General features: G+C 39.9%; 1 protein-coding gene across 1 annotated transcript in view; it reads left to right on the top strand.

Moving 5' to 3' along the window:
- CNTNAP2 (contactin associated protein-like 2) overlaps positions 1–23,263 on the top strand; it is a 1,798,324-nt gene that overhangs the window by 1,442,112 nt on the left and 332,949 nt on the right. The window contains exon 14 of the mRNA XM_012662081.1: positions 13,083–13,210. Within this exon, the coding sequence (XP_012517535.1) occupies positions 13,083–13,210 (128 nt within the window). The remainder of the gene's footprint in view (positions 1–13,082; positions 13,211–23,263) is intronic.

The raw sequence follows: 23,263 nt of genomic DNA, 5'->3' as shown, positions 1-23,263 counted from the left end.
TGTTATCAAAATCTTGCCTTCCAATCAACAAAAATGTGACAGTAAAATATACCACAGTTAATTCACAATGCAAACTGTCTGCTTTTAGAAAGGTGAAATATACTTATAATACAGAGAAATTATCCTTGCAATATCCAGGTCAAGTTCTGTGGCTACAAAAATGACGTAATCTTTACTCAAGGAGGTCACATTGCAGTGAAGAGGACAGAGAATTTAAAAACCTGCTATATCATTAGAGTTATATTTTTTTGGTCATATGATCCAATCCAAACAGGAGGAATGTACTATGTAGTAGGAATGTACTATGGAGACAAAGAGATAAATATCTGAAACCAAGAAGGACCCAGAAAATTCACAATCTATGTCGACCGTAACTATATCATCCATATGAGTAAATTGCAATAGAAGCCCAGAGGAAGAAGCAATTAGTTCATCTTGGGGGTGGTCAGGGAAGGTTTCACAGAAGAGATGACAACCGGACAAAGCCTTAAGGATGAGTGGGAGTTCATGAGGCAGAAAAAAGAGGAAGGCCATCCCAGAAAAGGGAACAACATGTGCAAAGAGAGGAAAGTGTGAAAGTGAACAACAATGTTGAGTGGTAAGTGGCTTATGTGGCAAGGCTTATACTACCTTATATTCTATATTCCTGGGACCCCTAGACACAGGGAATGTTGAAACACTAACTTGGGTTCCTATTGTAGGATTGGGAGCTTCCACTTTGTCCTAGAAAGCAACAATAAGCCACTAAAGATTTTTCTTTCTCAAGCTGCAACTTTCATAGAGAGCAGTGTGCAAATCTTCAAGGTACAGCTCAGTCATTTTTACATCTTTGTATAGCCATGAAATTGTCACCCAGATCGCGAGGGAGACCACGACCAGCTCCCTCGCTCCCTTGGACCCCCTCCCGGCCAATCTCCCCAAAGATAACTACTATTCTGACTCTGTCACCTCGGATTATTTTTCCCTGGTTTTGATCATCATCTAAATAGAATCATTCAGCATGGACTTTTTTGTGTCAGACTCCTTTCCTCAACATTATGTTATAGAGATTCATCATGGTTTTGTGTGTACCCATGGGTCATTTTATTGCATTATTGTGTGTTATTCACTATGTGACTATATCACAATTTATCATTTCTCTGTTGGTGGACATCTGGGCTGAATAGCTTCTCATTTTTTCCTGAGGAAGGAAAATTGATTTAATGGGCTTTATTACAGAAGCCCAGGAGTTTTTCTCTACTGGTTGAGTTAGATACACATGATCTCTGGGGTGAGGTGGGAACAAGCATAGAACGTAGGACATCACATCTGTAATTAAGATGTTAGGGATGCGCCAGTGTTCTCTACCTTTCTGCATCTTACTCTCATTTATTACATTCCAAAGCTCTGGAAATGATTTCCCATTGAAGCTGAATTTGAGAAGCCACAGAATGCCAAAAACCATGCTTCCCAGATTGGCATAATGCAGAAAATTATTTCTCAGCATATTAATATCTGTGCTGGACAAAAAGTTCTTTTTTCAGGGTGCCAGTTTACACAAAGTTAGATACATCTTATTCAATGCAGGGATTCTCATACAGTTGGTATTGGGGGTCTCTAAGAGTGAAATATAGAATACATATAGCATTCCCCACACTTTGGAGGCCAAACATCTATTGTTTCCCCTCAGAAAATTTACCAGTTCCCAGAATTAATATTTTCTGAAGCCCAACATAAAAAATTATAGGGAACTGCTGTGGACTCAATTGTGTCCCCCCAAAATTCATCTGTTGAAGCTTTAACCGCCCCCCGATGTGACTGCATTTGGAGACGGGACCTTTCAGGAGGTCAGTAAAGTTAAATGAGGTCCTAAGAACAGGGCCTAATCCCACAGGACTGGTGCCCTTGTGAGAAGAGGAAGAGACACGAGGGCGCCCTCTCCATGTCGGCACAGAGGAAAGGCCTGTGAGGACACGGTGGGAATGTGGCCCTCTGCAGGCCAAGGAGAGAGGTGTCACCCAAAACCACCCCTACGAGCATCTTGATCTTGGACTCGGAGCCTTCTGAACTGTGAGGAAATGAATGTTGTTTAAGCAGCCCCGTCTGTGGTGTCTGGTGATGGCAGCCCAAGCAACCTCATACAACAGTCTCTAAGTAAATTTGGAATTGATCAAGACTTTGTGCCCCTCAAGCAAATAAAATGACTAAATCCTCCATGGGCTTGTTTGCATCACTTTCCTTTCCTGTTTTCAGATGATTTGTAGCCTGGATACTCTGACCTATGGAAAGCACGTGGCAATTTCCCCTTCTGGATCCTCATGAAAGAAAAGTGAATTCATGCAAAGACGACACTCATGTGCTCTATTGACTCTCTAAAACTGTTGCTACGTTGAGTTTCTCATTCAAAATTCCCATAGCCTTACAAGTGCAGGCTCCTTCCTCCTTTCTTTGACGGCATTTGCCATCGCTCCATTCACAGCGATGGATCTTATTGCCCCTCTTCTGAGGGGAGGATTTATGGGTGTCTTAATTCGTGTAAGTTGGACGGCATCATAAATAGTTCACCCTCTAAATTACAGAGTCAGCTTGCCAATAGAGATGACCTTGTAAAAAATGAAATGAAATCCAAGCCGCTGAAGTTTTAGAATATCCCTGAGTGGGTTACTGAATTTCTGTTTTTCTCCAAACCCAATAAAGATCAGAGATCCAGCTGGCTGTAGGAAGCCACAGAGCTCAGAACCTCACTGTGAAACTATCTAGTTAGGCCTTTTTTCAGGCATTCTCAGCAATGGTACAGGACCAAGAATCCTTGCCCGTAATGTGTTGGCCATGACATTTTGGAAAAGCCATGTGCTTGATTATTTATGATTTGAAGAAAGATTCCCAGGTATTCTGATCTGAAATAAAAGGATACTGAAGTATAATTTCTATTCCCCAGAAATGGCCAGAATGTCCCTAATTATATGTCAGTTTTCCTTCTCTGGACAAAGCTATACACTCTCTATATACATAAGATAGTAATATCCATGAAGTTTACTTCCAAGCTTAGAAAATAATGTTGGAAAATTGATTACAAACATATGGGATAAAACATAATTAATTGACTCAGTTCCCAGTCTGTATACAAAATCTCTTAATGCTAAAACTCCTGTAGTTTCCACCCTATTGCTTTTTCCGTTTCTCATTCCAACTTCAAAATAAAAGTTTGAAGTTTGTCTCTACTTTCTTATTTACCATTTAATTACCAATCATTGGACTTCTTCTTCATTACGCTATTAGAACTCTTTGTGATATATCCACCAATGATCTCAATTTTGATATACTTGATATGCACACTTTAATTTTTTTATACTAGATATTTCTGTAATATTTAACATAATTGACCACTTTTTTTCTCCCAGAAGCCCTCTCTTCCCTTAGCTTGTGTTTCACATAATGCTTTTGGCTCCCTCACAATTTTAGATCATTTATTTTCAATTTCTTTGATTCATCCTTCTTCCTTCGTGCTTCAGACTGATAGCAATCGTAAGGCTCTTTCCATGGCTGCCTTCTAACTTGCATTAGTTCCAGTTACTGAGAGACATTTTGAAATTTTATTTTTATCTGGACCACCTCAGCCTGAATAGTAAGAGTTTTCATTTGTAGCCAAGGTGGAGTTCCTTTTTCAGATGTTTACATCCCACAGCATCTTTGAGATATTGATAACATAAAAACAAACATCGATCATCTTAAGGGCCTTCCAGATTTCAGAGATGTGGGGGGAAAAAAACCACTTCCACCTTCAAACCAGTCTTTTGTGTCCACTAAGGGCACAAAATTACCTACTGAGATGAAGTGGGAATGACAAACAATGTCAAAGGTGATGTGATGATTGTAGAGAAAAAACTGTGGCGTAATCAATATGAGAATCGTTTATATGGATTTGTGTTACTCAGAAGGGAGCTTTAGAAATGGCAAAAAGAAGGGAAAAAATACTTCTTGGTTAAAAGAAAAATGTTTGTACCATTGAAAAATAACACCTTTTAGGATGGCCAAGTCCATGAAATAAAAATTCAAGGCATATTGTACTTTCTTCTGAGACCAAATGCATCAGAACTGATGTTCTTTTGAGTGGACCAAGCTATTTAAGCAAAAATTTAGAGAGTGGAAAGTTCGATTATTGTCTTCTATGAGTGTGGCAATCTATGGGAACAATGAGGAATTTTCTACACAGAGAGTAAATTAGATTAAAAAAATTAATGTTATAAAAATTGGCTAGGTTTAGAATTTTTTATATCCAAGGAAGAAGTTGTAAACAGCTGGTTTCTCCAGCCTGTTAGCCAGCCTAAGGCATCAAGTCCCCACCCTCCAAAGGTGAGTGCCAGCCCAGCCAGTGTCACCCAATTACCCTCCTCAGATGACATAAGAGAAGCCCAACAATTCCTGGAGAAGCCTAACAGACAAGTGGGGAAGATTTATTTGCCCAGTTGTGAGCATATTCTACCTGCCCCTAGCCACCATCACGATCAGGAGAGTGGGAAGGAGAACTTGAAGAGAATGAAGCAGAGCCCGACCTGTGTCTTCTGGAGTTTGAGAAACACGAAGACCATCTGACTCACGTCTCTGTCTAGTTTCAAGGTGAAGGTACTTGGATGTGCTGGCAATGGCCCCCGCTTTCAGAGTTCTGTAGGGACTGGATTCATGGTTGTACCCTGAGGGCCAAATATAGAACCTGTGGAATGAAGCTAGCTATGACCAGCCTTTAAAGGAACCACCCAAGGGCCAACCAGCCAAGAGTGAGAAGGGAGATGAACCATGAAAAAGCAGAGGGGAATCATAAGTGACCAGGTGCACGTGGCGTTCCAGCTTCTGCATTCATTTATTGGTTAGATATAAAGCTTCAAAACCACTGAGGGGACCCAGACTATTCACTCTAATTTTGAAAGATATGGTATCTTCCAGTATAAGGGAAGGTTTTCCCATTGGCCACTTTTGAGATGCCAGGAGTTGGCCACAAATTGCTGGAGATGAAAACACCTAAGTGGCAAGGAGACAGCACATCACGTCCTTCCTCTTTGCTAATCACGCAGTCTGTGAGTCATGATTTTCAAAAACGTAAGGAACTCTTGCTTAGGGAAAACATGACTATACGTGGACGAAGTAAATGTAGATGGTCCAAATTAGTCTTCAATCCAGTGAGACGATTTCCCTGTATGATAAAAAATAATACATTTTCTTATCATTTAAAGGAAATCAGTTGAAATTATTTTAGCAGAATTTGAGAAATGTAAACATGCATCCTCTCAAACTCTGGAGTATTGGAGGTTTGATCAGCTTTTTTTTTTTTTCTATAGTAGCTCAGCTATTAACTAGTTGAGTATTTTAGATCAGGCATTTTTTTTTATTCCTAGTCTATTACCTCTGAAAAAATGAGGGTGATACTGTATAATCTCCCAAAACATATGCTGGATACTGTCTAATAGCATCTGGGGAAACTGGGTAGGACCACAAAGTCCTGTCCTCAAACGGCTCACGCTGTCAGTGACCCCACTCCATGGAAAGTAGACCTAACATTTACGACATTTTATGTCACACATTTAAGTGTGCCAAATTTATTCCGTTACCATTTGTTGCTGTAGAATGAAACACACACACACACACAGAAGTAGAATCAAAACACCACATCATATCATAGTTATGTGAAGAAACAACGGCCCAGATAAATTAACCAACTAACATTGAGACAGAGACAATTTAGGACCATTCTTTGCAAGATCGAAGTCTGGTGTCCTTTTTGCTATATTAATGACATATGAGTCTTCTAATTGAAAATTACTTTCTAAAGAAAAAAAAAACCTCAGTAACAAAAAAAATTAATAAAAGTATTTCAAGAGCATTCAAAAAACTCCATTATAAGAAAGATTTTCTTTTCCTCATCTTTTACCCTTGATAGTAAGCACAGACTGATAACTATTTTAGTTAACTTCTGTGTTTATTCATGTATTTATTTAATTATGAAACACATGAAGCCAGCCACTTTTAAGTGCCTACTTGTGTTTACTTTATAACATTTCATGAAACAATGTATCTGCCCTCAGGGAACTTGCATTCTTGAAAAACAAATCAAACAAGAACATTTCGCACAGAATCCCAAAATGGTTATAAGGACTTTCTAAGAGAGTCTAAACTGAACAGATAATTGTCTTGCATTTATAAAAGGCCTAAGCTATTCCCACTCAAAAGGAGTAATTGAATCTGTAATTACTTTCATTTCATCAGGGATGTAGGCATAGATTCTAAAGATCTAATTGTGATGGTTGTTTTCTTAATTACTCTAATTGTTTTGTAGGGAACACTACCTTGCCTCCATTGAGGAAAGCTCAATAGTCATTGATGACTGAGGATCTCATTACAAGTAGTTAGAAAGTTCTACTTTGTTGTGTATCAGAGGGCTCTGTTTCTTATTTCATCTTCTCATCCTCCAGCCACACTGAGATAGTCCATGTGTTCTATGAACAAAGGCGTTGACTTCTGATATGAAAGTGATTCTTGCTAATGAACGTGGAGGAACTGCAGACCTCCTCTATCGGCTTCCCATTTGAGAGCATGCTTTCGCCACTTCGTAGTCATTTCAGTGATGCCAGGAACGTCTCTTCCTCTCCCCAATTCAGCCGTCACCGTTCATAGAGATCCGATCTCTAGAAGTAATCCTTGGTCTCGTCAAAAGACAAAATTACAACAAATTTAGTTCAAGAATTTAATTGGCTTTTTTTTTTTTTAGCAATTCTAGAATCAGGCAACGTCTCATTCTGTAAAATGGAATGGGTGTTCCGGTAAGCTAAGCAGAGGTTGGCTTTCTAGGCAGAAGAGGTACGAAGAAAGCAGAAACAGGGAGCAAAAAGTCGATAGGTCGGTTCAAAGTTATTTTCTTTATAGCGTCGAGACAGAGGGGACTTGCTTATCAAGCCAGCTCAGGGAAACTGGGCCCCTTCTGATTGATTGCTGTGAATTTCCTGGTTTTTGGAAAACTGGCTCATTTCAAAGTTCAGTTTGGTCCCATGGCACCTAGCACAAGTGACTGCATGTTGGTTTGGTCTGGGCTGTTGGGAACTAGTGCAGGAGCCTTGTCCAAAGCAGTGGCCTCCCGTGAACTTTAATAGAATGTTCTGAGAAAGGTGTGCTGAGATCCTACCCAGGAAGCAAGGTCAATGGAATGTGTGAATATTGATATAAACTTTAGAGGCAGGATATAGCCCCTAAATAATGGCGTCAATAAAGATTGTGTAGTCCCAGGTTCACAGTCACAAAGTAGAAAACTCCAAAACCAAGAAATACACGACTTCATAGTTCCATACCCTGATATTTCTGGTGAGATGTATGCATAAGGCTTGACTTTCCCTGTTGCCAATTGGCATTTGCCACTATCTACATATTTTTCAATAACTTCATTGAGGTATAAAAATTTATATACCATAATACTCACACATTTTAAGTGTATAATTCAAGGATTTTTAGTAAATTCACAGAGCTGTGCAACAGATCACCACAGTCCAGATTTAGGACATTTTCATTATGCCTATAAGGGTCCTATTTACCTTTAATCTCTGTTTCCACTCCTGTTTCCATTAATCTCCCAGCCCAAGGCAGCCACTAATCTACTTTCTGTCATTTACCATTTCATGTAAATGGAATTATAGAATAAGTGATTTTTCACGTCTGGTTTCTTTCACTTAGCATAATTTTTTAAGGTTCATGTTGTAACATGTGTCCACATTTCATTTCTTTTTATTGCTGAATACTATTTCATTATATGGCTATGCCAACTTTGTTTATCCATTCACTAGCTGATGGACATTTGGGTTGTTCCCACTTTGGAGCTATTCCGTATAAAGCTGCTATAAACATCTACCTGAATGGCTTTGTGTGGACATATACTTTCATGTCTCTTGGGTAGATAGATACACAGGAGTGGAATTATTGAGTCATAGGATATATCTGTGCTCCACTTTTTAAGAAACTGCCAAACTGTTTTCAAAAATGACTGTACCACTTCATAGCCCCACCAGCGATATATGATGATTCCAGTTTCTCCATAACCTTGTCAACACTTGTTATTGTCTTTCTGATTATAGTTAGTCTGATAGGTGTGAAGTAACATCTCAGTGTAGTTTTAATTGCATGTCCCTAATGATTGATAATATTAAGCATCTTCCCATGTGTTTATTTTACATTTCTATGTCTCTTTGTCAGATATATTTTGTAGCTATAACTGACTTTCTGGATTCTGTCCAGAAATTTCTAGTTTAGGCGACACTGTGACAGAAATATATGAAAGTGAATGGACTATAATTTAAGGGTTACCGAGTACTCCTAAAACTTCACAAAGGAGAGGTCCTCCTTCTCTGCTAGGATTACCATATAGTAAAATTCATAGTATAATAATTTTCATAACATCTGGCAGAAAAGCAGTTCACACTGTAAAAACTTGGGATGTTTATTTTTTGTTAGGTTTGTTTTTTCTTTTTCACTGAGCTAAGGGCAAGACTGAACTGCCTGGAGGCTTGTTTGCTTTCTCAGCAGGATAAAGAAAGCAGGCAAGAAAAGAACAACAGAACAAGGCAGAATTCCTCAGGAAAACACTGGTGAGAGAACTAACAGGAATGCCAGATTAGAAAAGCAAAACCCATAGAATCAAGGTTTATGTGAGTAACAGCACTGATCGAAAGATGGTACAGGAGTGTGAGTTCAGAGCCTATTTGAAATGGGTGATGGAATTTTTCTAATGTACAAGCCCATGAACAGGTGTAATTAGCTTATTATGCCAACATGATAAATAGTTACTGAATACATCCCTAAATTAGATTGACCTCAGTCTGTAAGGATCACAACTTTCAACAAAAGTTTGTTTTGCTTGCTAAAAAACTCACGCAAGATACCAAGACGGACATGATATAGGTATTTTGGAGGGCCCCTCTCCAGACCTCAAATCATTTTTAAAGTGGGTTGTGCTGCAGGATCACAGAAACCGTGTGCTAGTCAAACCACTTTATTGCCGGCCATGAATTAGTTTCCACAATCAATGTAGAGGCCCCTGCTTTGTGAGTTTCACACATGGTTGTTTGTGGCTTTAAAGTCTTTCGAGTCCTATTGAGATCTTTGATCAAATATGAGTGAAAAGGTAATTTTTTCTTATTTTGGCAGCTGGCATTTTTTTCCTCCTTTCTTGGTTTGGTAAAGAATATCTGAGTGTTATTCCTACTGGCTGTACTGCAAACTATTATAAACGTCAAGGTATCATTAAAAACAGTGGTTGATCTGAGCGTGAGGTAGTTCTAACACTCTTTTGTTCAGTGTAGTACGTAGGTGGATCAGGAGGTGACCATGAGCAAAACATTGTGGATATCTTTGAATTTACGACTTACAAATAATCTCAACATTTCAGGCTAGCTGAGTATATCTAAAAAGGCACTTTCCACCTCATCTATAAATGAGAATTAAAAGAAAGGGGCTTTTATTTGACATAGTGTTTTTTTTTGTTTTTATTCTCTTTTGTTTTTCCCTGTTTTTTAGTGAAAAGTCCAAGGACGAGATCCAGATAGTATGAGTTCGAATCCAGACTCTACCACTGGCGAACTTGGTCAAGATAAATTCTCAGTAAAATGGGGATAATGTACGTTATTAAGCTCACTTAATGAAAACTGAAATTAATTTTTTCAGTTTCACTGACCAATAATGCACAGGTTCTGATAAAACATGGCTTGTAAATTTCTATCATCCCTGATATTAATTGGTTTTTCTTACAAAATCATTGAACAATGGCTGATTTTATTATTTTAAAAAATTCCAAAATCCACTGAAACTCTACATTTATAAGATTATTTTAAAATTATATTTCCAAATTGTGACAATCTATAGATGTGTGAATTCCTATAAGGTCATACACATATAAATTTTGGCAATAAAATTGTACAATAATTGGAATATCTCCGAACATTTGTTTTGAAAATGTTCTTACCTTAGTATAAGTTTCATGATAAGGTAGTTACTTTGTCACTCATCATAAATGGACCAACAATACCAAGTACTGGCAAATCTTGAGCAACCTGAATTCTCATGCACTGCTGGGAAAAATGTAAATTGGTACAAGCTCTTGAGAAAACTGCTTGAAATTATCCGTTAAAGTTAAACATATGTGTACTTCATTACCCAGCATTTCTACTTTTGGGTAAATGCCCAGCATAAATGAATGCTAATAAGCAACACATTTATAAGAATGTTCATAGCAGTTTTACTAACAATGACAAACACTGGAAACACCCAAATGACAACAGGAGAATACTCATTCTCATTGTTGTATAGTATTACATTTTATTAATATAACACAATCTTTTATTCAAGATATTTTTGGACAAACAATGTGGATGAATCTCATAAAGTTGAGTAAAAGGAGCTAGGCCCAAAAGAGTACTTTTGAGGGGATGTACTGGCTTGGAGTGGGAATGAGGGGTGCTTCTGGGATGAGGGAGGTGTTCTAAATCATTATCCAGGTCATAGTTGCACAGGTGTGAGTGTGTGTACATATAAATTCATTGAACTGTACCTTTCAGATTTTCATGATCATTATTCATTTGTTACAGAATGTCATACAGATTCTACCATTTAAATATTTTGTTTTTATAAAATTACCCATATTACCTTATAGATGCTGGAATAGTTAAACAATGAGAGTACTCATGAGTTCTAGAGCAGCTACTCGTCCTATAGGATAGATATCGGTTGTACCAAAGCTGATGCATGATTATCTGCTGTATAGAGCAAAGTAAATTAAAAAGTTAATTATTAATTAAATTTAAGCTATTTATCCTTGTTAGATTAAATAAGTTGAAATTTAAATGGTATCTTCCCATTTAAATAGTTTCTCTTCATTTATTCTTATCCCCTTCCTATAGCCCTTCCCTAACCCCAAACTCAACTTTAAAGACTTGAGTTAGGCAACAGTTGCCCACCATGATCGTCAGTGGGATATTTGCTCAGTAAATTCCTAAAGGAAAAATGTATAGTTATGAGTCCATTATGAGTTAGAGCAGGAGTTGGCAAACTTTTTCTATAATGGGCCAAATATTATTTTTGGCTTTGAGGGCCGTGTGGTCTCTGCCATAGCTATTCAACTCTGTCATTGTAGTGTGCATACATTTTAAAAAAACAAAAAAGAGTGGCTGTATTTCAATACAATTTTATTACAGACATTGACTTTGAATTTTATATCATTTTCACATCATAAAATATTATTTGTTCTTTTGATGTTTTTCAACCATTTAAAACGTAAAAATCATTCTTAGCTTGTAGGTCATATGAAAACAAGTGACAAGGCGAATTTGGTTCTTAGGACTTCATTTTCAGAGCCCTGATTTAGAGTCATGTAGCTCTAAGTTACTATCAGCTTGTAGAGAATCTCAGCCCCTGGTTCCATAGGCATACACAACACATTTCTCGTAGGTTGTCAAGTCATCACATGTCGTTAAAAGGGTGTTCCTTTAAGAGGCACTAAATATCAAATTTAATATCAAAGACTTTGTTTCCTTTTTGACATGATTTTAATTCATAGAACTTCTAATAGAAGAGGGTGGGTTTACAAAACATTCCACTGAGATATTTGAGGCATGGTCATTAATAGCTACAGTGTCAGTAAGAATCACAGTGCTTTTCTGCATCATCTTAGCTCTAATTTGATAAACAGTTTTTTTAAAAAAACCTTTATTTTGGAAACTGGAGAACAATGCAAGAACCAAGGCAATATAAAATACATTTGTTTGAGGCCCACTGGCCAAGTTCTGTGGCTCATCCCTGAGTTTCTGTGGGTCCTGACACACAAGGACACATATGTTCACTGATGTTCTAGAAGGTCCAAGAGATAAGCAACTGCTCCAAACAGCACAGCAGTTTCAAGACAAGCTTCCAAGTCAGCTCCCCTCAATTCCCTGTGCTATTTTCCAAGGGATTGCAAGTAGTACACTTTTAACTTGATTATTAAACTGTCCTTCTCATTCTCCTGTCATCCAATATCAGTTCCCTTTTCTATAATCAGTTCTAGGTGCAATTTTAAAAGTATTATTTATGTTCAAATTTAACAGTGTAAAAAAATCACCAAAAAGGGTAAATTTGAGGACTGACTTCACACTGATTTGTGTCTCCCACTCATTCAGCCCCCAGTGAGGGAATCTCTCAGCCACAGCAGCAGGAAAAGAGGATGAGGGGGCAGTGATTTCCTGCTAAGGTGAAATCAGCTGCCCAGGACCAAAAACATACCAGTGCACGTAACTCACCTTGGCTGCATCCCCAGGAACATCTCCTGGGTTTCTATGTTCCATCCTAGAATCAGCACTTTGCAACCAGCCTTGTCCTCTTTCTTCACATAGGGTGGGTATGGGGTAGGCTTGGGAGACCTGAAATGAGGTGAATATAGAGTACACAGGGAAACAAGCCCAGGAAGAAAAGCACACTAGGCTTGAATCTCAGCCCTCCTCTTCATTACAGATGGAAACAGACGCTTCGTGAACACCTGCTCTGTGCTAGAAACTTCACATGAACGATTTCAGTTGTTAAAATAAACAAAAAAAGATGAAGAAACAAAAAGTGTCTTTTATTGGGCTGACACACAGCAGGGAAGAAAGCCTCTGAAGGAACTGCTTCAAAGCAATTAAATAGACAAGGTGTTTTTGTTTTTTTTTAATAGGGTTTTGTTTTGCATATTCTTCGAGCCATCAGGTTGACTCTGTGGAACTTTTGATTTCATGACAACAGCAAACTGCACATGTCCTCAGGCTTTGGCATGTTCCGTGGCCGCCTCTCAACCTAAATAGTATTCAGCTTATTGGTTGTGGGTCTCTGGAAATCGGGGTGTCATTTCTGATTTCCCAGAAAACAAAGATGCCAGAGTTGCTTCTAAGCGATGTGCTCTGAAACCCTGCAGTGGAAGAGAGAACAACTCTTTAACTCCGGGTTTACTTAGTGGACTTCCAAACAATTACTGAAATGTCAATCATTAGACAACTTAAACAATTAGCAGGAAAGAAGTGTTTCTAACTCAGCCTCCTGGTCCTTTTCTGTCTTTCCCTGTGACCCAGGAGGAAGGACGCTGGCTTCCTGTCCTACAAAGATCACCTGCCGGTGAGCCAAGTGGTGGTTGGAGACACTGACCGGCAAGGCTCGGAGGCCAAACTGAGCGTGGGTCCCCTGCGCTGCCAAGGAGACAGTAAGTTTGCACTTTCTTATCACCATTTGAGCGGTGTTTTGCCAAAAAACAGAGTTGCTCTTTCGTGGCGCCCACAGAAACATCACGCAACCCAAGCAAAGCTAATGTAGAGGAGGGCTAGAGCCATAATGTCTCCAGTATAGGAGCCTAGATTTGGGCATAAAATGTGGACATCCATCTTCCTCGTATATTCATATGTAACAAGTTTGACTACCTAAGTTTATGGTGATATAAATAGCAGTGCTAATAGCATAAATGCAGCACTCAACAGCTGTGGTTCCACTGAGTGCTGCTGTTAATGCCATTAACATGACTATTTATATCACCATAAACTCAGTTTATGGTGATATAAATAGTAGCATTATGGCTTAATGTATCATTGTAAACTTGGATTATGGCTATATAAAGTTTGACATTATTGCTATCAAACTTCATCATCATCAGAGCTTGATGGTCCCTTGCAAGCCAAAGGTTGTTTCTGTAACTATGTCTTGCTTTCAGGATCAGGCACCCCAGAGAGGAATTTGGGGCTGCACGCTTGGACAGTGGGAGGTTAGGGAGTTAGAGTGACGGTCCCACCTAATTAAGGGCACCATTAGGATTTTATGCTGTTTGATACCTTTCAGTGTGCTTTATGTGCAGTCGGAGGGAAATGGCGACAAGGTTGCTAGGGGGATTCTGCAATGAGCATCCTGGGTGTCATTTTCCCCTCTTCTTTTCTGTGCACATGATTTAGGTGACTCTCCTAAGAGTTCTGTGCTTTTGTGATTGTGCGCTAGGCATCAAGAGACCTAGATTCTGCTCCCCACTAACTGACTTGCCAGGAGACCTCAGGCACACCCCTCCACTTTCTCGGCCATGGTAATGAGAATACCACCTGCATGCCAACTGCTCCTGGGGAGACTGTAAAGATTTTAGTGCCTTGATTTGGATTCCTCCTAGAAAAGCATTATGGAGAATTAGAACTAATGGATAATAAATTACTGCATTCACTCAAAGAGGTGTCCTAAGGAACACAATGATGCATGCTTACCAATTTACTACTTAGTAAATCGAGGCTGTCAGCAATTAAGCAGTGAGTCATTTCTAATACAAAAGAGAAATGCAGCCTGTCCTGATTCTTCTCCTCTTACATTGAAAATGCTACCTGCAAAATTGAGACTGGTCAAAAAGATCTTTATCATGCATTTATTGAACATTAATACTTCATTTGTCTAGTCAGTCTTCATAGAACTGTGCAGGAAGAAATTTAATTTCAACTGCTTAAGAGAAGGATATTGAAGTAAAATAATAAATATTCATTTTAAAACAAGTATTCTGAGAGATGGACTATTGTGTTACTCTAAAATTAAGCTCTCATGTTGTCAAATGAAAATCTGTTTTGTTATGTAGTAATTACACATTAACATATAAAGGTAAATATTTCTAGATTATCAATTCTAATTCTGAAGTTAGCTTTGAATTAGAGAAAGGCTTCCAATTAAGTAATTGATTAACTTAATATATTTATAAAAATTATATTCTGCAAACTTTTAAAGAGAAGATTCCAGCAATATTAGATAGTCTATGCTGGAGCATATTAACAATTTGTAACTAATTTAGCTTGTTTTCTTTTAATCAGTGAATCAGTCTTTAGGAAGAATATATTGTGAAGCTGTTATTTATCTAGCACTCTACTAGGTACTTTGGGAAATAAGAAAAAGAAGTTCACATTTTGAGAAATGTGCATGAGAAAATATTGGAAAACAAAATAATGGTTTGTAATTTAATGTTAGGTTTTGTGATATAAAATAATCACAACTGATACTCAAGAAAAAAGCCACAGAAGGTATATTTCAGGCAGACTTTATTTTTTAAAAGAGAAAAATGAAAAAGTATAGTGGTCAACATTCATTTGCATTCTAAGGTTGTCCTTAGAAATATTTTTAGAATCCCTTAGTAAAACAAACTGTTATTTTATTCACTGACATTGCATGATCTCAGCATACTTAGAGTATGGTAGCTTCAGAGAGACTCTTAAAAATCATATTTTAGCTGATACTTCATGAAAACAAAAGTAGTCGATATTTAATTGCAATTATGTAGAATACTTTTGCACTCATGAGAGAGGAATCTTTCTTTTTCCCAGGCAACTGAAAGTATGTATCACACCTTGTACTCGAATTGCTGTCAACAGTTTCAAGGCCACAGTCCCTTTAATAATGACAGAGCATCCACATCAATAGCATTTCCCAGCTTTTGTACATATATGATCTCCTTGGATACACACAGCCCCCTGCGAGGTGGGTAAGGCAAATGGTAGCTTTTTTGCTTTACTAATGAACAAAATACTTCTCTGAAAATGGCATTTACACAGCAAATTTCTGAGCACCCTTTCAGCCTCTGAGAAGCTCCAGGAGGAAAGATAGCGCAGAGAATAGAAATAGCCTCTCTGCACAAGGTCAGGGTTGTTTTCCTGACTGCATACATTCTCTTCCCTGAGTCAATTGCTGATTAAATTAAAATGTCTTAAAAACAGTTCATTTGGGCTTTATCCCACCACTAGCCCCAGCCACCCACATCGGTTGCCAACATAGCATGAATGTTCGGAGGAGTAAATTCATATAATTTGACAAGTGGCATGGGTGCATTTATCCTGTTGTTTATAGAGATTAACTTACTTTATGTCCTTTACTGAAGTCTGTTCAAAGCTGCAGTTTAAGAAAACCAAATCCATTGTGGAAAAAAGTCTTTTTCTGTATCTGAGGAGTGGAGTGATGACAGCCCTCAGAAGCTGTCTCTGGAATGAGGCCCCAGTTCTGTCCCCTGGTCTCGGAGAATGAAACCATTTTTGTGTGCTCTGCCCAACCATTTCAGCAGTTTCAGTTGATTTCATCGTGCCTGCTGAGTTTCATTTTTGCTTTGATTCATCTGAGCTCATAGACCCGTATAATCAAAATGCTAAAGAAAATCAGTGAGTTCCACTCAGGTCTGCTGCCTTTCCCATAGAGCGCCGTGGAAGGCTTATGCGTTTATGGTCTTTTGCGGGTTTTTCATTGTTGTTCTTTGTTGCTGTTGTTTGGTGGGGTCTTTTTTTGTTTTTTGTTTTTTTTCCCCAAACCTATCCAAATACAAACTTCAAATCTAAACGAAAGTGGAAGTATGACTGGTGATGGACGCTTAGCTAAGATAAAATATGCGGTGAAATTACAAATCCCCCCTCTTGTGTGCTCACCTAGCAAGAAACAAAAGAGCTATTTAGAGGATCAAAAACCAGTGATACGGTAGACGTTGTTTACAAATTTAAATACATAGTCCTTCTTGGAGGTAGCTGCTAAACTTCTTTAGAATTAGTTCAAAAATAAAAGGCTTCAATTTTTTGGAGATAGAAATCTTATAAATAATAACTATAATTAATTGTAGGAATATAGTATTTGATAGGTAATTGCTTCATTCTCAGCCATATGGGGTAAAGATTTACCCTCTCTAAGGATACAGGGACTGTAAACAAATAATTTGGAGCAAGTTTGCTACAAAAGCAAGAGTTTTTGATAAACCTGGGTGGAAACAGTTGGGGAAAATGCGTTATCTCAAGGACTTCTTCCGAGGCCGTGCCAGAAACCCGTCCGGCCGTGCAAAAGCTGAGCCTGGCAGGCAGAGCATTCGCACTGGAGGATTAAGATGCAAATTCACTTGCTTAGAACTACAGAGGTGACCTAGACAGGCAAAGAAAAAAGGGCAAAGCAAGTGGACACATCCTGTTGTAGAACACTCGGAAAGCAGAGACAAAGGCTCGTGTGACTGAAATAAAGATGGTGATGGGGTTTCGTCCAAACAGTGGTGGACGTTTGTTCTTTGGGAAGGTAGTCACGTGTGCCAGAGTAATAGAGAGGCCACGCTCTCTCTACTGCAAGGACTTCACAAACCAGGACCATAACCTGCCATTCCCTTACCAGGAAAGACCAGGCAGCGCCCGGGTCCTCCGGGTTGTTTTTGCACAGATGAAACATTTCCAGTGGGGTGCAAACAAGCATAACTGTCTGTCAGACGTGCCCGTGAGCACCCACAGGCCACGTGTTCTCCCCATGAGCCTCCTCTCGCCACACGCTGTGTGCAGCGAGTGAGGGCTGGAGGAGGAGAGAGAGTCCACTGCTTGCCTGGGCCCACGAAGAGATTGTCCTTGTGGAGAGGGAGCAGCTCTGCAGGCTCCAGAGAAGAGCTCGAGTTTATCTCCTTTTTACTTGGCTGCTTCAGGCTTAGAAGAGACAATGTAACAGGGAATGGCCAGGAAAAAATGGCAAAAATATTTTCTGTCTCTAAAGCCTGAGTCCCTGACTCAAGCCAGTGGCTGGGAGGGGCAGGGTCAGTCCTGTGTTTATTGGTGCGGCAGGAGGTGGCCCAGCCCGACCTGGTAAAGGGAGATCCTGGGCGGAGGTCACGGATCGTCTTCAGGGGATCAGAATTATCAACTGTAAGTGCCTGAAGCTGAGAACCCAACCTTTAAAAGCTCTGTATTTCTGTGGATGTTCAGGAAAGTTGGGATTTTGAGAAGAGAAGGTCTGCCATTTTCCCTCCTTTGCCAGCAAAGTAAACTCCCTTTCCTTCCTCCTCAAACCGCTTGTCCTCATTCTTCTTTGGCCTTGTGGACAAGGCAGAGTTTTCAGTAAGAACAAGAAAGGGAGAGGGCCCAGTGTGCAGGCTCTAAACCAAGCAGTTTCTATTCATCTTCTCTTGATTCTGCCAACATCCTGCAGGAGGTGGCATCTTCCACCCCAGTGTACCGATGACGAAACAGAATGGGGTAGTTAGGTGGTTCGCCAGTAAGTTTCAGAGCTGAGGCTGGAAAGGTCTATGTGTTTTCAGTGCTTCATTTCTACTTCGCTCTATCGGAGTTGATGTTGGGATAAGAATGACGAAGAAAAACAATTGTATTCTTTCAGGTGCTGGCTGGATCTAGCTGTTTGCTAAGAAGGATAAATTAGCCTAAAATAATTTCCCTCTTTCTTTCCAACCCTTGAAATCTTTTCTTTCCAACCTCTCATGTGCCTAGAACTCTCTCCTTGCTCCCTACACAAACAAATCCCACCTGAGCATCCTGGCTAACCCCACCACATCCTCTGCAGGCCGTGGCCTGCCCCATGGCCTGCCCCAAACCAACTCGGAAGCCCACCTCCCTCCCCACCGCCCTCTCAGCAGTAAGGCCTCCGTTTCTCAGAGCAGGTGAACTTAGCTAGGTAAGGTGATATCTAACAGTCCTTCTGGACTAATGTATTCTAAAGTAGAATGATGGACCCCAGAGAATGCCTAACAGGGCAAAGGCAGCCTTTGAGAAACATGGAAAATGGGGGAGGCCTCTTTCAACCTCTTATTTAGCTCTGCTGAATTACCAGGATAGGCAGTAATAGGATTAGACTCTGGAATCTCAGTAGCTCAAGACAATAAAGGTTTGAATGTTACCTGGACAAAGTGCAGTGTGGGCTCATTGGTGCTCCTTCCTCTCCCAGTCTGCCCTCCAGAACGTGGGGCTCCAGGAGTGCCCGTGTGCAGGGGACAGAACTGGAGGCCTCATGGGATGTTGTCAAGGGCTGACTTTTAAGTGGCCTACGTCACTGTTGTCCACATTCCATTGTCCAAAACTCAGTCACACTGCAAGGGTGGCTGGGAAATGCAAGCTACCAGTGTGCCCTGCTGATGCAAACTCAGAGTTTCCGCCAAACTGTGTCTTCTGACTTACTGTGATTACGTGGAGGGTTAGTTGGCAAAGTGGAAGAAAAAAAGGAGAGCTGACAAAAACTGCGCCCGGTCAAGTATAGCTCCAAACAAGAACAGAGAATCACAGCATCCTACCAGTGGAAAAGTCTTAGAGATCAATGTCTGCAGACCTCTAATTTTACAGATGAGGGGGCTGGGGCTGGGGAGGTTAAGTGACTGGCCCAGGGTCTCACAGCTGGTTTATGGCAGGGCATATCAAAGATAGTTTAATACACCCTTCATCTTTAGTAGTAATTGCCCAGGGCCCAGGTGCATGTCGCGGACCAAAGAGGAATCTTTGCCCTGGAACTCTGACCTTGGCTCTCCCACCTATCAACAGCTGAGTGTGCCAGAGCTCCTAGTCTTATGCTACTGTGAGATCAACCATCTGGAAACCTTGATAGAAAATCCACAGCCACAGGGGTGACGGCTCAGTTGCAGAAAGTTGATGACTTATGTTTTTTCTTTTACTTCTCATTGCAGCAGTTTTTTGGTTTATAGTAGGAGGCAGGAAAAAAAAAAAGAAAAAAAAACCTGGAGTGGTGTGTAGAGTGATGTGTAGAAACCATTAACCTCTATTTTTTCTTGATGTCCCAGCTTTCGCTGCTATGGCCATGGGCTACTAACAACTGAGGAGCAAGAGTGGCTCTAAGACAAGCAGAGATTTTCAGGATCACAACCTAGGCTGATTCCCATCAAAGGATTGCGCCCTCTGGGCACATCTGAGATCAGTTCCAATTACAAAAGCAGCAACTTTTGCTGGTAGAAGAAAGCCTTCCCTTTTGTCTTCCAGACTCCAGAGTGACTTAAACAATTAGAAGTGGGCAATCCCAGGGGTAGGAATCAGCTCTTTAAGATTATCTGCCTATCCAAGGTTAGCTGCAAACTGTTGAAATGAGAAGTAAAATCAGTCACAGTTTGGGGGAAAAAAAGTGTTTCTGTTTTACAGTTTATTAATATAAGGTGTTTGCGTCCATGTGACTAATTTTCTTACCTGTCCTTCCAAATACCATTTGTGTCTGGAGGGATCATCACCTCCCACCGAGGGAGATAACCAGTGGGGAAGGAGGTTGGTGCCAGCCTGGGTCCTGCAGATCTGGTTGGCTGGGTGAGTCCTGCTTCCTCTTTGTCCTCTCTCTGGCTGCCCGTCCCTTCCTGAACTGGCATTCTGGGCAGAAGCGACAGCATCCCCAGATGCAAGAGGGACTTTTCTTCTGTAAACTGAATCCCCATAGTTGGGTTCCTTTGCTGAATTCTCCAAGCAACCTCTCTCACTGTTTGCAGACGAGGGTTAGGCTTGGTTCTAAAATTTCCCAGTATGGAACACACAGGAAATTGAGAAAAACATCAGGTAAAACAGATTCTAACCTATTCCAGGATCAGCTCCTGGAATCAAATTCAACCTAAAAACCTTCAATGAGAAAAATGGGACATGGCCCTCATCCTGGATCAGCTTATACTCTAATAAGGGTGAAAATTTTAATGAAGTGGAGGGGATTGGGATGAAAGTTTGGATTCCTAGTGAGAGTTTGAATATAAAGCTTGGAGGACTTAAAGCTTTATAAACTTTAATGTGCTTAGAAATCACCTGGGATCTTGTTAAAATGCAGATTCTGAGGAAGCCTGGGGCAGGACTTGAGATGCTGCTGGCCAGGGGACCACCCCTGGAGCATCCAAGTTTCATAGCAGCACGTTGAACAGCTCCGACCTTGGAATCACACACATCTGGGTCCAAATCCCAACTCCTTGTTTCCTTCCCATCATGTAGGTCTCAGCTTCCATGTTAATTCTTCAGCCATCCACCCCTCACCACAACGCTTTTTATTTTTTTCTTGGAACATGTCACTACCTCAAAATATCTCTTTGATCAATTCTGGCACCAACTGTCCAGAGTTAGCTCAGCCTTCACGAGTCAAGGACACAGTCCCCAGTAAGACTGTAGACACCAGCTGCAAGCTTGGGCAGTTTTCAAGCCACTTGCATTTCTCACCAAATGACTATAAATTTGGGGGTTCACATTATCCCTTCGGGGTCAGTAATTCACTAGAATGACTCACAGAACTCGGGAAAGTTTTGTATTTATAATTAGAGTTTTGTTTTAAGGATACAAAATAAGACTAGTCAAATGAAGAGACGCGTAGGGCAAGGTCTGGAAGAGTCTCCAATCTGGAGCTTCCATGTCCTCTTTCCGTGAAGTGAGAATGCGTCACTCTCCTGGCACATCCACGTGCATCACCAACCAGAAAAGCTCACCCGAGTGCAGGCGTTCAGAGCTTTTATGTGGGATTTTGTCGTGTAAGCACGATTGATTAGCTCATTGGCCACAGGATAAAATCAATGTCTAGACCCTGTTCCTCTCCTCCCTGGAGATCAGGCTCATATCAAGAGGCTCAAAGCCCCAACCTCTAGTCATGTGGTTGGTCTTCCTGGCAGGGGCCCACAAGAATCATCTCATTAGCATAAACTCAAGTATGGTCCCAGGGGCCCACCATGAACAACAAAGGCGCTCCTGTCACTTGGGGAAGTCTAAGGGTTTAGAAGCTCAGTGCCAGGAACCTGGATAAAGACTAGCTAAATTGTTATTATACATCAATCTCTTTTCTCCATTTATTTGCATTATTATCACCTTCACCTGCAACAGTAGATGGGAACTTCAGGCAGAAGTTTGCATCCCAGCGCCAAGGACAATGCCTGCCACTTTGAGGCTCTCCAATATGTATTCATTAAATGAATATGAATGGTTAAATAACCACAAAAGATTTAAATAAGCATTCCAGCTAACAATGGAGGCAATGCCACAAGGCACTTCATGATAAATTGCAGAAAACATGCACAGACAATAATTATTACAGGGGTCCAAGACAGGAGCTATCGCTTGATTTATATGCAAAACTATTTTTAACCTCAACAAGGTTTTTGCACGTTTATTCGTCTTAACTAAATGAAAACTTTTATTCCTTTGTACCTTGAAAATCCCTTGAATCTGATGATTATCTTCAAATTAAGGATTACAAAAAAAACTCTTTTGCTAAGTTTTTATACTTTCTTTGGCAATTCTAAATTAAGATGCACATGAAGTATTAAGTTTATAGAACTCATTGTTTACTATAAATTAGATTAACCCTCCCCCCGGCCCTTCAGAGATCCAAGCAGACTCTTCCACACTTTTGTTTATCCATGTCTCAAGGTTATTACTGACAAAATTACAATTAGTCAGTACTTCAAATCTATTGTTAGGGTGCTAAGCTGTGAGCTATAAACTACCTCACTCTGGCATAATTAAAACCGTGTTCCAGTTCACCTATTTTATGATACCTACTTGGCTTTTCATAAAGCTTCTTTTCACAATCCTAACTACGTGCAGGCCTGGGAAACTTGGGAACTTTATGGAAGAAAACTTTAAAAATAAGCCTCTTCTTTAAGTTTGCTGACAGTTCTGTAATAGCGATCTTATTATCATCAGGATAAAAAGAATTATACTAAATTGTTATGAATGTTATATAAGATTTGTATTACTGTCTTTAAAATAAATCCTAACTCAAAATTCACCAGGTGTGTTTACATAGGAAATAGTGCATTTGAATTGGTATCTGCCTATTGGCATGATAAATTGCTCTTTGGAATAGATATACAATCCCAAATGAAGAAGAAAAGGGGACTCCTCTGTCCTATCCATACATTTTGTCTTTGAGTAAGTCCGAGGGTCAATTGTCTTAAAGTATTAATAAATGAATATCTTCATGATGCCCTATAAGTGGTGGGGGAGTATTAGTTGCTAGACCAACACTTAATCAAGAGTCTCTCTCAATCTCTAAGTGTGAATAGAAAAACTAGACCCGGCAAGGATTTCTTGGCCTTTTGATGAAGGAGAAGTTGGATGCCCATTAAGATTCTAGCCATGCCGCCTCTGGTTCACGGTTTTCTTGGCTCACTCAAGCTTCAGACAATGAAGTGACTCTATAATCTTTTCTGTAATCCCTGTGTCTAATGCATTAAGTATTCCTTAATTCAATGCTAGTAGATTACCCTAATCAATTTTGTTTTCTGGTATTTAGACCTTTAGAGTTTAATTGCATTATACCAAATAGGATACAAGTTAGTACTTGAGCTTAAAATAAGGCCTGTTATTTAACAGAAATGAGATTTGTATGTCTTAAATATTCTGCTCTGGTGTTCCCATTGGCATACCTGACAGAACAACTCAGAGACTAGCTGGCTGGAGAAGTCAGGATTGCATGGAATAACTCACTTCACTGGGCGCTTGCTTTACTCTCTTTTGGTTGGACCAGAGACTCTAAGCTCGCTCTGACTGCCTCAGTTTTC

The sequence above is a fragment of the Propithecus coquereli genome, unplaced genomic scaffold (genome assembly GCF_000956105.1).
Source record: "Propithecus coquereli isolate 6110/MARCELLA unplaced genomic scaffold, Pcoq_1.0 Scaffold75, whole genome shotgun sequence".
Taxonomy (NCBI): Eukaryota; Metazoa; Chordata; class Mammalia; order Primates; family Indriidae; genus Propithecus; species Propithecus coquereli.
The sequence above is the reverse complement of the archived record's forward strand: the minus strand, read 5'-3'. Positions and strand labels throughout refer to the sequence as shown.